The sequence below is a fragment of the Mytilus galloprovincialis genome, chromosome 4, assembly GCF_965363235.1.
Source record: "Mytilus galloprovincialis chromosome 4, xbMytGall1.hap1.1, whole genome shotgun sequence".
Taxonomy (NCBI): Eukaryota; Metazoa; Mollusca; class Bivalvia; order Mytilida; family Mytilidae; genus Mytilus; species Mytilus galloprovincialis.
In genome coordinates, this window is record NC_134841.1 from 31,651,348 (window position 1) to 31,668,471 (window position 17,124).

Here is a 17,124-nt window from a genome sequence, read left to right on the forward strand (position 1 = left end):
GATATATGATTGGTTAGCATTGCTTTTGTTAGATTTTTTCTCTGATACTTAGAGCATGAGCACTGGCTCTTGTTTTGTTTATATAAAGTAGATACTGGGTATTTGTCAATCAGTAGCCTCATGGCCTAAATAACCAGAAATATCTATAGAGCAACATAAAATCTTCAGCAATAGACATGTGTCTACACTATACATCAACAAGTCAGTAGCCTCATGGCTTAAATAACCAGAAATATCTATAGAGCAACATAAAATCTACAACAATAGACATGTGTCTACACTATACATCAACAAGTCAGTAGCCTCATGGCCTAAATAACCAGAAATATCTATAGAGCAACATAAAATCTACAACAATAGACATGTGTCTACACTATACATCAACAAGTCAGTAGCCTCATGGCCTAAATAACCAGAAATATCTATAGAGCAACATAAAATCTTCAGCAATAGACATGTGTCTACACTATACATCAACAAGTCAGTAGCCTCATGGCCTAAATAACCAGAAATATCTATAGAGCAACATAAAATCTTCAACAATAAACATGTGTCTACACTATACATCAACAAGTCTCCGTAAGTAGTGAATGAATTAAATTTCAATTAAGAACAAAAAGAAGATTTCATATTAGATAACTACTGACTAGGATCCCCACTATAAACAGGCAGATGAATTGTAGCAGGGTTGGCATGCTATTTTTCTGAGCTCAACTTTCACCTTTTATTGTATAGGTATGAATAATTTTGTTTAGTGATAAATCTTGAAACAGGATTAAAAAAACATGAACCCACTTCTTCAAACTAGAAATTTGTAAGGGTTCGACGGAACCCAGTGTCTTGCCTACTTTTGCTGTTAATCGCAGGCTCAACAAAAATGAGCATAAAAATATTTCTCTCAATACTATCTTTTGATTTTAGGAAGCTTCTGTCCAAGTTTGGTGAAAATCAAGGATAGTTTACGAATCTAATATATGTTTTAAAAACTTTAACTGCAGTCTGTATGTAATGTTAACTGGAAGAAAAACTAAGTCCATTTATAAGGAAAATACAGATAAACAGGTACAAAATTTTAACAAAATTTCCTTGTTCAAGAAAGTTATTAAAGTTTCAAGAACTTTAACCTCAGAGTGAAAATATTGTTTCCTGGCAGAAAAAGTCCATTTATTTGTAAAATAAGGAAAACAAATTTACTTCTTGTTACTATCTTATGATCATAAACAAGCTTCTGTCAAAGTTTGGTACAAATCCAGGATAGTTTAAGAAAGTTATTAAAATTTTGAAAACACAGAGTGAATGTAATATTTCCCAGCAGAAAAACTATTTCAATTTTTAAGTAAACTATGGAAAAAATGGAATTTTATTTTTACAAAATTTACTTCTGGATATTATCTTATGATCATAAACAAGCTTTTGCCCAAGTTTGGTACAAATTCAGGATAGTTTAGGAAAGTTTTTAAAATTTCAAAAACTTTAACCACAGAGTGAATATTTGTGGATGCTGCTGATGACCATAAAGCCCGCTCGACAAAAATAATAATTGGAGATAACCCTGGTTTTGTGTTCACTCAACTAATAAAGAAATGACTTCTCACATTGAGTGGAATATATAGGAATTATAAATGAAACAAAACACCAGATGAAGATGGTTATTAAAAGGCATGAAGATAGGAGGGAGAGATAACCAAAGACTGAAGTAGATAAGACATACCATTACAAAAAGACAAAAAGTCCATAAGTAACAGTAGATAACCAAAGTCTGGAGTAAATAGGACATACCATGACCATAAGACAAAAATTCCATAAGTAACAGTAGATAAGCAAAGTCTGGAGTAAATAGGACATACCATGACCATAAGACAAAAGTCTATAAGTAACTACACAAACAAAAGTGCTTGTTAGCACTGAAGGGTACATATTGATTTCATTTTGGAATGTCAACTTTTAGAAATTTGATCCTGATAATTATGATGAGTTTATTATACGACCGCAAAAATTTTAATTTTTCGTTGTATATTGCTATCACGTTGGCGTCGTCGTCTGCGTCGGCGTCGTCATCGTCCGAATACTTTTAGTTTTCGCACTATAACTTTAGTAAAAGTGAATAGAAATCTATGAAATTTTAACACAAGGTTTATGACCACAAAAGGAAGGTTGGGATTGATTTTGGGAGTTTTGATCCCAACATTTTAGGAATTAGGGGCCAAAAAGGGCCCAAATAAGCATTATTCTTGGTTTTCGCACAATAACTTAAGTTTAAGTAAATAGAAATCAATGAAATTTTGACACAAGGTTTATGACCACAAAAGGAAGGTTGGTATTGATTTTGGGAGTTGAGGTCTGAACAGTTTAGGAATTAGGGGCCAAAAAGGGGCCCAAGTAAGCATTATTCTTGGTTTTCGCACCATAACTTTAGTTTAAGTAAATAGAAATCTATGAAATTTAAACACAAGGTTTATGACCACTAAAGGAAGGTTGGGTTTGATTTTGGGAGTTTTGGTCCCAACAGTTTAGGAATAAGGGGCCCAAAGGGTCCAAAATTGAACTTAGTTTGATTTCATCAAAAATTGAATAATTGGGGTTCTTTGATATGCCGAATCTAACTGTGTATGTAGATTCTTAATTTTTGGTCCCGTTTTCAAATTGGTCTACATTAAGGTCCAAAGGGTCCAAAATTAAACTTAGTTTGATTTTCAAGTTGGTCCAAATCGGGTCCAAATTAAACTTTGTTTGATTTCATCAAAAATTGAATAATTGGGGTTCTTTGATATGCCAAATCTTACTGTGTATGTAGATTCTTAATTTTTAGTCCTGTTTTCAAATTGGTCTACATTAAAGTCCAAAGGGTCCAAAATTAAACTAAGTTTGATTTTAACAAAAATTGAATTCTTCAGCTTTTTTGATATGCTGGATCTAAACATGTACTTAGATTTTTGATTATGGGCCCAGTTTTCAAGTTGGTTCAAATCAGGATCCAAAATTATTATATTAAGTATAGTGCAATAGCAAGAAATTTTCAATTGCACAGTATTCAGCAATAGCAAGAAATCTTCACTTGCACAGTATTGAGCAATAGCAAGAAATTTTCAATTGCACAGTATTGCGCAATAGCAAGAAATCTTCAATTGCACAGTATTGTGCAATAGCAAATATTTTCAATTGCACAGTATTGCGCAATAGCAAGAAATATCTAATTGCACAATATTGTGCAATAGCAAGAAATTTTCAATTGATTGGAGTTATCTTTCTTTGTCCAGAATTGTAGTTGAATCAACTTAAATCATTGTTTTATACAATATACAATGTATATTCACTTTTACTACCAACTGATAAATTAAAACAATCTTTACCATTCAGTGATAACAAGCACCTTTTGTTACATTTTAATATTTTATGATGTATTTAAATGAGTAGTTATTGTTGCAAACTCCATTAGAAATTTGAATTGAGATCAGTTTTGGAAAAAGGGAAAGGGGATGTGAAAAAAAAATGGGGGTGGGGGGGGGGGGGTTAAATTTTTCTCATTTCAGATTTCATAAATAAAAAGAAAATTTCTTCAAACATTTTTTTGAGAGGATTAATATTCAACAGCATAGTGAATTGCTCAAAGGAAAAAAAAGTATTTTAAGTTCATTAGACCACATTCATTCTGTGTCAGAAACCTATGCTGTGTCAACTATTTAATCACAATCCAAATTTAGAGCTGAATCCAGCTTGAATGTTGTGTCCATACTTGCCCCAACCGTTCAGGGTTCAACCTCTGCGGTCGTATAAAGCTGCGCCCTGCGGAGCATCTGGTTTGAGTTATCTTCCTTTGTCTTTATATACATATGTCTTTTTCATATATCAGAATTTCTACACATTCATATTAAACAAGCATTTTAAAAGTTGATACATATGTACTGGTAATGTCAATTGGGTCAAAAAAAATATTTGACAAATATAGTAATGAATAGATACCGATAAATCCTTACTTGCTAAAGTTGTTTCCTTGGACTAAATGCAAACCGCAGTAAATTTATTTTTGTATAGCATTCAGATGATTCAACTGTACATACTCCTATCCATATACTGATACAATGGCATAACCTGACCTTGACATAACTTCATGGTTCAGTGATAAATGTTGAGCTTGACATGATTAGATACCAAAATATTATAAAATTATATTTGATGTTTGAAATAGTTATAAATAGCACATAAAACGTAATGGATTCATCTGACCTTGATTGTCTTATTGGTTCATGATTAAGATCTCTGATGCTACATGCAAGTAACAGTATAACTACATATATGGTATAGTTTTAAATAACGAAGGTGTTCTTGTCTATCTAAACTAGTATCACTGACCTTGACCTTATTTCATTGTTTAGTTTTTGTGAAAGTCACTGTAAGGTTAACTGCATAGAAGCATTGTATGTTGTACATGCATATCTGAACTGACTTGGGTGTATTTTTCCTCTGAACTGGTTCCACTGACCTTGACCTTATACCATTGTTTATTTTTTGTGCAAGTCACTTTAAGATATAGGTTATCTGTATAGAATCATTGTATGTTGTACATGTACATCTGAACTAACTATGGTGTACTTGTCTGTCTGAACAGGTTCCACTGACCCTGAGCTCATGTCATAGTTAAATTTTTAAGATTGTAACAGAAGTTACTGTAAGTTATATAGGTTAAATGCATAGAATCATTGAACAGTGTATACATACATCTGACAGGGTTCAACTAACCTTGACCTCAAATGCATCATGTATCTAGATATATTTGGATGGATCAAGTTTAATAATTTTAAGTCAAATGAAGCCTCTGTAACCTTGAATAAGTCCTTCATAAATAGACTATAATTTGAAACTGTTGCCTGTTGAACAATAAAATTGAAATGCAAATGGGATATATTTCAAAGAGACAACAACCCGACCAAAGAGCAGAAAAACAGCCCAAGACTACCAATGGGTCTTCCACAAGACCACATAACATTACGCAGATGTTACCCAGTAACCCAGAAATCAAGGAATATATGAAATATGTTTTATAGCTACATGGTTCAAAAATCAAGAACAGTCTTTCCTCCAATTTTGCCTTAATAAGATCACAACTATTATTTTCTTTCATTATTATATGTTATCTGGTTCATCATTAAAATTACAAAGATCATAAAACAAGATAAACCCTTTTCAAAATGTTGCTTAGTTTCTGTAAATTAGGAAATCTATATATGCCTGCATTTAATATTTTGGTTATCAAAACCGGCTATTTAAATATTACGATTTCAGGCTTTGTTCAAATAATGCTATCAAAATTTCAAAAGATTGTCTACCCATAAAAACATTAGAAATATTTCTGAATTTACAATAGTTTACTTTTCAACCATCTTCCCCGCTATAAAAATGAAAGCAAATCACTCACAAGGCATAAATAAAATGTTAAGAATGACAAATAATATAAGCTTTATTTTTTACTTTTTTTGTTATTATTTACATTGTGATGACATTGTGTGTATGCACCATTACATTTGTGTGAAATCTAAGCCTCTGATACACCTCGTTTTCCTGTGGAACTCTACCACTACCCTTCAGTATAAGTATATAATTATGTGTATTTTTTTTTTAATATTACAATAAATTACATGATAACAATACTTAATTTTACAATGAAAAAGTATAAAAGGGGGAAGTCATCAAACATTAACACCGGAAATTTACATCTCTTATATTTCAAACTCCAGTAGATGTCCTAGCAGGAAAATATTTCAACTCCATATGAATTTCTAATGGGATCTAATGGAAGATTAAATTATGTATTTCAAACTTCGCCTGATGTTCTATTGGTCAAGGTTAAGTCATGCTTATGTTGTTTTAGACGTATAATCAGACTTAATAATTTCACATATATTTTTTTTCAAATACTTGATGAAGCATCAGTCATACAACAACCATTAAATAAACTGAAAATTTATATATTTCGCAACTGTCACATCAAAACTTGACTTGAAGAAATGTTTATATACAAAACATATAAAAGTACTATACAAGTCATCCAATCATTAAAACTCAAAATTTAAGTTAATATAACTCACGAGAAATTAAGCATGAATGCACACTGCACTGAGATTTGATTTAACAATAATAAAGTACATAGCCTCAATTTGGTTTTTATGATATTTAATGACTATCATTTGCAATCCTTCAAGAATTCATTGAGGCACAATTAATATATTATTTGAATGACTCTTGCAGAAACCAAACATTTAGGCACATGAATTTATCAACGTAACATTTCCCTGAGGTAATATTCTGTCAACAATTTGTATAATTTTTGAAGTTTCCCCCCCACAAAAGAAATGTGGCAGTATTTTCTGTTTACAGGTATATCATGCAAAGTGTTTTATTGTGAAATTATTTATAATAACATTAAGAAAATGCAAATCTACTTAAATAAAAATAATGATTCAAAATCTATTTTACTGATATTTTAAATTTGTGATGAGTTCTATGATAACATATAATCATATATAATGATGATCAAGAGGACAACTCATCTCTGCTATACAGTTCTAAATAGCACTTTAAAATAATGAGGGGTAGAAGCAAGTTTAAGAGGCACATAATGATAAAATCTATTTGGAAATGCAAACACAAGTCCATACATGTCTCACACATTCATTATTCACGTCATTAACTAAAAGCACAAAATAACTACGACAGTAGTTCTTCACTAAAGTAGAAAATCTTACTTCAATAAGAAGCAGAAATACAGATCATCACAAACATTTAAATATGTAGAAAATATTTTAAACACTTCAAGTTTAAAATTTTAGAATAAAAAAAAAGAATCTGAAACACAAATATTCTGTGTGTTAAAAAATAATTATTTAAGATAGTCAGCATGTATTATGATCTATAACAAAAGAAAAAGTACAATTCTGTCTGAATTTTGATTTTCATAAGAGAACATGACATGGATTTGTGGAAGTGTTTTCATGGGATACCATACTAGAGTCTGAAAAAGTTTGATAGTAAGACCGAAATTTTGAAATATGTAAAACTTATTGCCTTTTCTAGACTATTTTTAGACAATATTTTAACAATTTAAAAATGGCAAGTTGTCAGTAACATAAAGATAATGTACTTAAAAAACTTAACTCATCAATTATACTAAAAGATTCATGTTTTGGTGTTTAATAACATGTATGAAACACAATTGTTAGGATTTGAAAATTTACCAAATTCATGAGAATTTTTGTTCAGACTCTTGGTATCATGTATGTTTTGCTGGAATTCCAAAAGTACAAAAGTCAACAATATAGAAATAAAATTCAACATAAACAACACAGAGTAGAGACAATAAATAAACAACAAAATATATAGTAACAACTCAGAATCAACAGAAGCACTATAAGGTATAGCATCAAGCAAATAAATTGCATTCTTAACATTTTTTTGGGGACACCATTGTAGTTAATGTCCAAAAAGAGAAAATTTAGAAATAAATGTAGACCAGAAATAACTTTTATTTCTTTTTGAAATATTAATTAGGTATTTCTTTTCTAGTACCAATTCAGGCATATTAATAAAAATAATCATCACTAAAAAAAATGTCTACTCAATTGTCTTTCAACACCAATATAAACATTTCTCTAATAGCCTTAATAAGATTTGTTCAAACAAAAACAAAAAAAACAATACAAAAATAATAAGATCTTATGAGTGCCAAATGTTTTCAATAATTTTTCAACACAAACATTTTGGTGAAATTCACATGATACAATGTTGTACTTAACCAGTTTTAGTACATAATTTTCTAGGAATAGTTTCAATTTTTCACATAAAATCAGAATCATTCTGACGCTTGTACAGACATATGTAAATTATATTTTATGAAAATAATAGCTTTATGATAATGTTGTTTCGAGTGATTACCTCCCTTATATCAGGTTCTGGAGATTCTAACACACACTGGCTGCCTACAGAATTCTTAGAACATTTTATTACTAACATAAGGATAATTAAAAGAAATAAAATATATTTCAAATAAAACTTTTAAATTCATAATTACTAAATCTGTTGTTAATAATTTGTTTTATAAAGCAAATTTATATATTACTAAAAAGTTTGTTTTACATCACTGGAACAGGAAAATTCGGTTAAGCGAGTAAACTTTTATGGTTCCAAATTGTAAAAAAAATAAATTGTTAGCTTCCATGTAAGTTTTTTCAGTGTAAATTTTCTGACATTCCTTTCAAAATAAAATGACAAATTCTCTGGCAAAGACAGTGAATATGTAGAATAACATTGTCACTTTTATCTCATTCACACTTATGTACGAACATGTGATACATAAATAAACAATAACAAATATGACGTACAAACATGTGAAATTGAGAGTAACAGTGATAAAATATATATATGTACAGCAAAATAGTTATCTCCATTTAAAAGGCACATACACAGTGTGAAAACCATGGTAACATTAAATAGCACAGCTGAGGTAAAAATCTCAATGTCACAGTGAAGCTTGGGGTCAAATTTAAAAAAAGGTCAACACCATGGCAACAATTACATAATATTTAACAAAGAACAGTTTATATGACTACTTAATTTATATAACTCAGCTATAATACATATTCTAGGTAGCCCATGGGCCTCCATGATCAATACGAGGCCTTTTTAACATAGGTCCATCATAGTCTAACGAATGTGATATGCCCGTGGGCGATGAATTGTTACTATGTGAGTGGTTGATATGACCAGGAGAAAGATGATTTTGGCCTGTTGACGGAGGTCTTAACGTATGATGATTCGATGGAGTAGTCGAGTCTCGAGGTGGAGATAATGGTTCGCTTTTTATATTCATAGATATATTATGATGATTCATCGTATTCACATTTAGAGGCGATATACTGCCTCCACCGTGTCCACTGGTCCTACAAAAGAAAGGTGAAAAAGTCAAATAAAGAGTTGCAGAAAAATTAAAAAATTTGATTGCACATTTAAAAGCAAAATGGTGGTATAATGCCTATCATTAGTGAATTAAACTGTAGTTGTTGAATGTAGAAGATGGGATTCAAGACATCCAAAATAGTACAAATTAAAAAAAAATTAGGGTGCATGACCAAAGTCAGGAGCCATTAATTCATTAGTTATGTTTGTTGCTGTGTTTCATATTTGTTTTTTTTTGTATATTGTTTGTACATAAATCAAAAAGTTAAGTGTTCTTTTTGAGCATTCAACATATAAAAACATGCCCCTATTCACATTCATTGTACATTTCTGCTAGACATTAAGCATTTGCGAATCAATAAACTAAATTTACAAGAACTATTCTTAGAAAATTTTGAGTTTTTATATGGTTAGTGAAAATCTGAATAAAAACCATTGATGAGGTGTAAGATACTGTGAGGTATAGGTACTACTTACGAGTGTAAAGCTGGATGGAAACCACTGATGCTTCCAGGTCCATTACCTCCAGGAGGTATCCCTGAGGTCAGTGATCCTCCGCTCCATTGTTGTGAGTAGTTTGGCATGTTACTATTCATATCTATATTGTTGTTATTCAAGGCAAAGTCATCTGAAATAGAAAATATTATAAAAAACATTGCCACAAAATAACAGTGGCATAAAGTAATCAAACATAGCTTTGGTAAAATTTCAGTTTTATTACAGGAGGCATCACATTGAAGGGCTAAATAGGATCAAAGCATTCAAATACTTTCATTGAGTTATTATTTTACTTCTGTTTATAGTTTATTCTGTATTTAATATACTTGTTTTGTATTTAAAATTTTATATCATGTATGTATGTCATGTGTCCAGGGATAGAACTTAAGACTTTTGCAATGGTAGCCCACAGCTTAAATTTTGTAGCCCATATATATAGTCCTTTACAAGAAAAGCAGAAATTTAAGTAGCCCCACACCAAATTTTAGGGACCATTGGCCTGTGGGCCCCTGCTAATTTCATACCTTGTGTGTCATTTTAAAAGACTTATAGTTTTAATGGGAGATATTTCCAACATCCATAAAACTGCAAAATGTCCTTTTAAAAAAACAGCTACATTTTACAAAATTTTATCATTCCATTATATACCATGACATTGGAATAAGAAACTTTAATTCCGTTGTATACCAACTTTAAAATTTTGGATAATGAATCTGTGAGAATTTTAATTATTAGTGCCGTTTGTTCAAAGACCTTGTAAAACAACAAATTCATCCAAGCATTAAATACAGAATGGTCGCAGCATTATGATTAAATACCACAAATGAGACAAGGTCTCAAGTGGTTTATTATGGGGACAATTACTAACAATAATATACATTGTCATAAAACTAAAGTGATTAACACCTCTATTATTTTGACAATTGTTTGTAAATAGATATCCACATGTCCATAACGACTCACTAATGTGATTTACTGATTGACAATCGTGTAACGTAAATATGTCCATTGTAGCATTAATAACACAAGACAATTACTATAGAATTCAAACTTGTATGCAATGGAAGTATGTTAATAATTCAGGACTTTTTGTGTAAACTTATTCCTGTTCTTCACATTATGTAAATTATTAATTTTTAAAGACTTGCTCTTACATGAACAATTGTTATCTATATGTAATGATAAGCTATTGATATGTGTTGTAATTATACGTGGGTATTGAGGCATCAAACTTTTGTTTCAACTTCTATTGTTCCAACAAGAGAGAAATACAAACTTCTATATTACTTCCTCGTTTTAATTTCAAGTTCAAGTTCAAATTACAATTCTACGGCCCTTCATTTAACATATAAATCAAGGTTTTAAATATAACTTGATCTAGCAGATACCCTATATCTAAGTCTATAAAAAATGCATTTAATATGGTGTATATTTCTTTGAGGATTTTTTGGTGCATTTCTATTTGGGGTTATTGGGTTTATCCAAGTCATTCTACAATTTCTTTATAATGATAAAGCATATATACCTGTTTTTTTTTTTTTTAAATAAATTCAAATTGCTAGGAACCAGACAATAAAATTCTAAAAAAAAAACCTAATATAGCTGGCAATAAGCATTGGATATTTCTCATTTTTAAAGGTTGTACTGTTACCTATAATTGCTTACACCACTTTCATGGATAGTTGTCCCATTGGTTATCATACCACATCTCCATATATTTAAATGAGCATGCTTTCTTCAAATTAAGTTGCACTTGCCCTTTGTATAAAATTGTTGGACCTTTATTCTGACATGCATGGTACTTTGATTAATTGATCTAGACTGTGTTATCTCCCCTTACATGTAGAACAAATACTTACTTGAATGATATGAAGTAGGCAATGGGGACGGATAGTTTGTAATATGGTTACTAGGGCTTGTAAGTGACACTGCAGGGGTCAGGAGAGAAGAATTTGTAGACCTTGATTGTGTCTGAAAAGCAAGTAAAAAACCAACATGAGTTATTTACATTAATAAGTATGTTATTCTATTAAAAATTAAAAAAAATAACAATACGAGATATTTACGTTAATTGTAGTTTTTCATTCAAGTAAATGCTAGCAGATTCATTGGTCAAGTTAATAGAAAATTAAAATGTATAGCACCTTGTTGTGTAATTGCCTCTGACAGTATCTTTTTCATTCTGCCTGTTGGTGTAATGTATATCATCATTAAGGGCTATTCCCTAGAAGACATTTATCATTATTCAATCAAGTATTCAACAAGTTTTTAACATTGAACAGAAAGAGAATTTTGAATTTCACCAATAGTGATTTTTTTTGGTATATGATAACAGATATCATATCGCATGATATGTGCTCTTTTTAAGTGCAGCTATCTTGATCAAGTTCAAGAAAATACTTTAAGTTTCAATAAGTGAACTGCTGTTATCTACAAATATTAATGTGTACTCACTGGATCAGGACTCAACATGTTAGCTCTAGAGTTGGGCATCATTGGTCTCATATTATGCTGCCGTGATGGCGGAGATTGTCGTGAAAGTCCTTTGTTGACCATGGCACCGGGAGAAGGACATGGAGAAACCCTGTGAGAGTATCCATTGGGTTGGGAAGCTCCTGTTAAATCTACCATGTTACCTATGAAACAATTATCAATGTTAATAGGGGTTGCAAGACAAAATATTTCTGAGCTGTGTTGAGAATAAATAACAGCTCATTATTCTAGATTAATAGAATTAAACACTCAGTCTTCATGTTTATTTTCACTACGCCCGTCTAATATAAATTTTTGACTGCACTTAGTTCTCAAGTTATAATGTTTGGTTTAATGTTGATCATTTTTATGCAATGTTAGCAAATCCACATATAAAATTATTGCTAAAAAACATATTGTTCAGATCATGAAAATCAGCTGTGTGTAGTGGATTGTCAACTTTTTGGCTAAAAATAAAAATTGTAATATATTGTATGCAGAAAGGTTATAGTGTATATAATTGTGATTCTATATATGAATAATTATTTTTTTAGAGTTAAACTCATTTTAAACAATCAACTCGTATGTAGTAAGATGTTAATGTAAACAAGAAGTTTTTTGCAAGTTTAGATTTTAGAATTGAAGTCATTATTAAATACTCATTCAGTATGGATTACCAACATTGAGAATGCCAATATAATTCATATACAAGACTATGCTTGGATGTTAAAAGAAATTGTTTGGCATTAAGAGTAAATTGCCTTCATTTAGAGTTGTTGAAAACTGAATTAGGATGAAAGGGTGGTACCTGTAACAATTTTTGTTAAGCACTAAAAGGAATCACAACTCATACACTAGAGGGAGATAACTCTCATTATCTTGACTACTTACCTGTAGAATTTGGCCTTGGACTGACACTTGGATGTTGTGGTGGCTGTAATAACCCTGGACTACTGATAGTTGGGTTTGGTGACATTCCATGATGTAAAGACTGATTCATGTAAGGAGAGTTGTGCATTTGCATTCCAGGGGAGGGAACTCCAGGTGGTGGTAATTGATTAGGATATGGACTCAAATTGTGCTGCTGAAAAACAATAGATACAAATTGTTAACACAGAGATATGTTTTGCCTGTTGGCAGAAAGTTCAAAAAGAGAACTTTGATGGACAGCAACATTGGTAATTAATTCAGTCACTGGACTGTGATCTATGGGGCAGGGCCTCAAACTAATTTATGGACCCATAGTAATGCAACTTTAAAAAAAATGTTATTGACCATGTAGTTCTTATCAAACTAACTTAAGCAGAAAGCTTAATAATTATTGATACTTCGTCCAGAAAAAGCAACACCTATGGATCTCCTTCAATGACTGTGGTAGCAAGACAAAAATTGAAAGCATCTAAATATTAGATTTTCACTCTATGAGCTAAGATAAAATCAAATTTCTCTTGGTTAATTAAAGTTAAGACCTGAACAATAAAATAAATTCTCATAAATCATACTTTTAATCCATAGATTAACTCCTTTAAGCTTTATTTGTTTCATTCTATTATTTCCCTATAACGTGTAAGATTGATGCAGCTTCGGAGATAGAAATCCTCAAGGTATTAAACCGAACTTATATCTTAATAAAGAGTGGGTGTTGTATTCTTCACAACAGTAATACAAGTCAATTTGAAACTGGAAAAAATCCATTATTTTATAAATCCCTTCCTGAAAATTAAATCCAATAACTTTGCAACAGCATGATTTTTGTTACAATCTCATGGAGATAATGCCAGAAATGGCTATCTTGGTCTAAATGTGCTCCAGTCGTAAAACATTTTGGTTTTATTATATTGAAGAATGTTCACTCAATGACATTAACCCAACACCTCCTTTTATTCTTATTGTTTTGAGCAAAAATAAGCAAATGAATCATAACAAACATTTAGACAACCAAAGAGCACATCATGACAATTGTTAGATGTCCTCGAGTAAATTGACCATGTCTGAAATATCTGTCCCTGGACATTAAACAACCAACAATCAATCAATTGATTTTAATCTTAAAGTCAGATTTCAATTTGACCATGAAGTACATGCTAAAACCTAGTTTATATAGTAATGCTAACACCTCAATGCGAGTTCAAGATGTCCCCTAGAGTCAGTTTGATCGGAATTTTGTCATATGTAAAAATGTGACTAACACTTCAATATCTACAACCTAATGTTTCTTTGCTGTAACTTTATTAATTAACGTTTGAAAATGTTTAATAGACAAAACCAGTCATAGTTCAAAGAATTTAAATATTTTAACAAGCCAGATTTTAGAACCATTTTACTGTTTGTTTGAAATGATATAAAATACTAGTCATATTGGTGAAAATGTGACTGAAAAAAGTGTTGTTAGGGTATGCTTATAATACTAGTTTAAGATGTACCATCCCTAATGGTTAAATTGTATGAACATGGAAGAGGTGTTGTACTTTACTTGGATTAAAAGTTTATTTAATTTTCTACATCTAAATCAACATTGGCTGGGCTCAATTTGTCATCTTTAAGGGCTTAGTCGTCTAAATAATGAAAAGAAAATCAGCTGTCAAGATTACACCTAATCTATTATAATACTTAATTGATGCATTTTAACTTTTAATAATTTTAGGTGGCTTTAATGCAAAATTTGAATTGGTGTTTTCAATATACTATAATTAACTTCATATACTGATAAGCCGAGAAAATTAATCAATTTTACAAGCAAACAATTAGCTATAGAAAAGTTTGTCAAAGGCATAGTACCAGTAAATAGTTCAATGGTAGAGTAACCAAGATATATATGTATGCCTGTTGAAGCAATAAATATAATAGTACATAATAAATGCAACTTCTACAGATATGTTTTAAAATTTAACTTCATTAAACAGCTGCAAAAGTAGAAAAGTTAACATCACTGTACAGTGAACTTAAACTATTTTGATCTGAGCAACACTTATGAGTCTGATGTAGACAAAACAAGTACCTGGTGTATCAAATTATATGCCTGGTACCTAAGATAACTATTTAACAGAGGCGGACATAGGAGACGGAGGCCCATCTCACCCTTATGATCAAATGCATAAATTTTTACACTCCAAATGATGTGTAGTCTGTGTTCATTATTTTCTCTATTTTTAGGATCTCTATGTCAATTCATTCACAACTTGTTTGTTGTTAGAATAATGGTCTGTTTAACTTTCCCAGGTAGACTAATGGGTTGTTTAGCTGTCCTAGGTAGACTAATTGGTCATTTAGCTTTCTGAGGTAGAATAAAGGGTCTTTTAGATTTCCTAGGTAGAATAATTGGTCATTTAGCTTTCCTAGGTAGAATAATGGGCTGTTTCGCTTACCTAAGTAGAATGATGGACCGTTTAGCTTTCCTAGGTAGAATAATGGGTTATTTAGCTTTCCTATGTTGAATAAAGGGGCGTTTAGGTTTCCTAGGTAGAATAATGGTTTATTTAGCTTTCCTAGGTAGAATAATGGGCCATTTAGCTTTCCTAGGTGGCATAATGGGTAGTTTAGCTTTCCTAGAATAATGGGCCATTTAGTTTTCTTAGGTAGCATAATGGGTAGTTTAGCTTTCCTATGTAGAATAATGGGTTGTTAAGCTTTACTAGGTAGAATAATGGGTTATTTAGCTTTCCTATGTAGAATAATGGGCCATTTAGCTTATCTAGTTAAAATAATGGGTTATTTAGCTTTCCTATGTAGAATAATGGGTCATTAAGCTTTCCTAGATAGAATATTGGGTCGTTTAGCTTTCCTAGGTAGAATAATGGGTCTTTTATCGCTTCTAGGTAGAATAATGGGTCTTTTATCCCTTCTAGGTAGAATAAAGGGTCGTTCAGCTTTCGTAGGTAGAATGATGGGTTATTTTAGCTTTCCTATGTAAATTAATGGGTTGTTTAGCTTTCCTATGCAGAATATTGGGCCGTTTAACTTTTCTAGGTAGAATAATAGGCCAATTTAGCTTTCCTAGGTTGAATAATGGGTCGTTTAGCTTTCCAAGGTAGCCTTGTATTGTTAGATTGTTTTCCTGAAGAAATTCACTCTGCATCAACTTTTACTTGACTATCAAATATTCACATATAAAATTGAACAATGTTTACTTTTTCCAATTAATGATATAATCACAATGTTACAGAACTCCTACACAGCATAAATAATCAATTTATTCTTCGATTATACAACAAAATTCCCATTATTAATTAAATAATGGAAGACCACACAGGAATTTGCGGTGCCAACATTTAAATTTTTTTTGTATCCATAGCAGAACGGTGATCAGGAAGCATTTAGTCTCATTTCTGGCGTACTGACGTCAATGGACAACATTAATATTGATGACAAGGTAGTAATAGGATTTATATCTAATTAATGGCACCTTTTATATATACACTTACTCTCATCGAATTTTGATGTTGGATTGCTCTCTGATACTCCTCATTTAATCGGGAATATTTCTCATCCGGTGTTAATGAATTTCCGTATGGATCCATATCTGGTTCCGGACTTTCACACCCTTTATTTTCTTTTTTTGTTAAGGTCTGAAATAATAAAAGTACAAAGTTAATTTAGCACAATGTCAAATATAGCCTGCTCTAAGTCTGTTAAAGGAAGAGAAATGATTTATTTCAGAAACAAATTGCTTGGGAACTGTGTAGATGTTAGAATGCGTCATAAATCTGATTGGGATTGAAATTTTTCTTGCTTGCAGGTGATTTCTTGCTGTACATATTTGCTCTACTGTGTTTAATATAAAATCTAGACAAAAACAGAAAGTCAATAAGTAAACAGCAGCTGACAATGTATACATATATGCACTTAAAGAAAGTGTTTCTCATAAGAAGACTGTTGTGGTATGTACTAGGAAGATGATGTTCACTCAGACCATTGTTTCGAATTGTGTTTAAATTATATTTGTACTGAGAAGGTGATGTTCAGTCAGACCATATTGTTTGGAATTGTGTTTGAATTATATTTGTACTGAGAAGGTGATGTTCAGTCAGACCATTGTTTGGAATTGTGTTTGAATGATATGTGTACTGAGAAGGTGATGTTCAGTCAGATGACTGTTTAAAATTGTGAATACATCATATATGCATTGAGATGGTGATGATCCGTCAAACAACTGTTTGGAATTAATTTGATTTTCGCAGAGATCAAATTTTGCCATTCATTTACATGATT

The 17,124-nt window shown here is 31.1% G+C and overlaps 1 protein-coding gene across 8 annotated transcripts in view; it reads right to left on the bottom strand.

Moving 5' to 3' along the window:
* Positions 1-5,437: 5,437 nt before the first annotated feature.
* LOC143071884 (myocyte-specific enhancer factor 2C-like) overlaps positions 5,438-17,124 on the bottom strand; it is an 82,513-nt gene continuing 70,826 nt past the window's right edge. For all 8 annotated transcript variants that reach the window (XM_076246531.1, XM_076246532.1, XM_076246536.1 and 5 more), the window contains 6 exons: positions 16,338-16,481; positions 12,808-13,000; positions 11,899-12,080; positions 11,304-11,415; positions 9,424-9,574; positions 5,438-8,930 (listed from right to left, as the gene is read on the bottom strand). In XM_076246531.1, the coding sequence (XP_076102646.1) occupies positions 8,633-8,930; positions 9,424-9,574; positions 11,304-11,415; positions 11,899-12,080; positions 12,808-13,000; positions 16,338-16,481 (1,080 nt within the window). In that variant the 3' untranslated portion in view covers positions 5,438-8,632. The remainder of the gene's footprint in view (positions 8,931-9,423; positions 9,575-11,303; positions 11,416-11,898; positions 12,081-12,807; positions 13,001-16,337; positions 16,482-17,124) is intronic.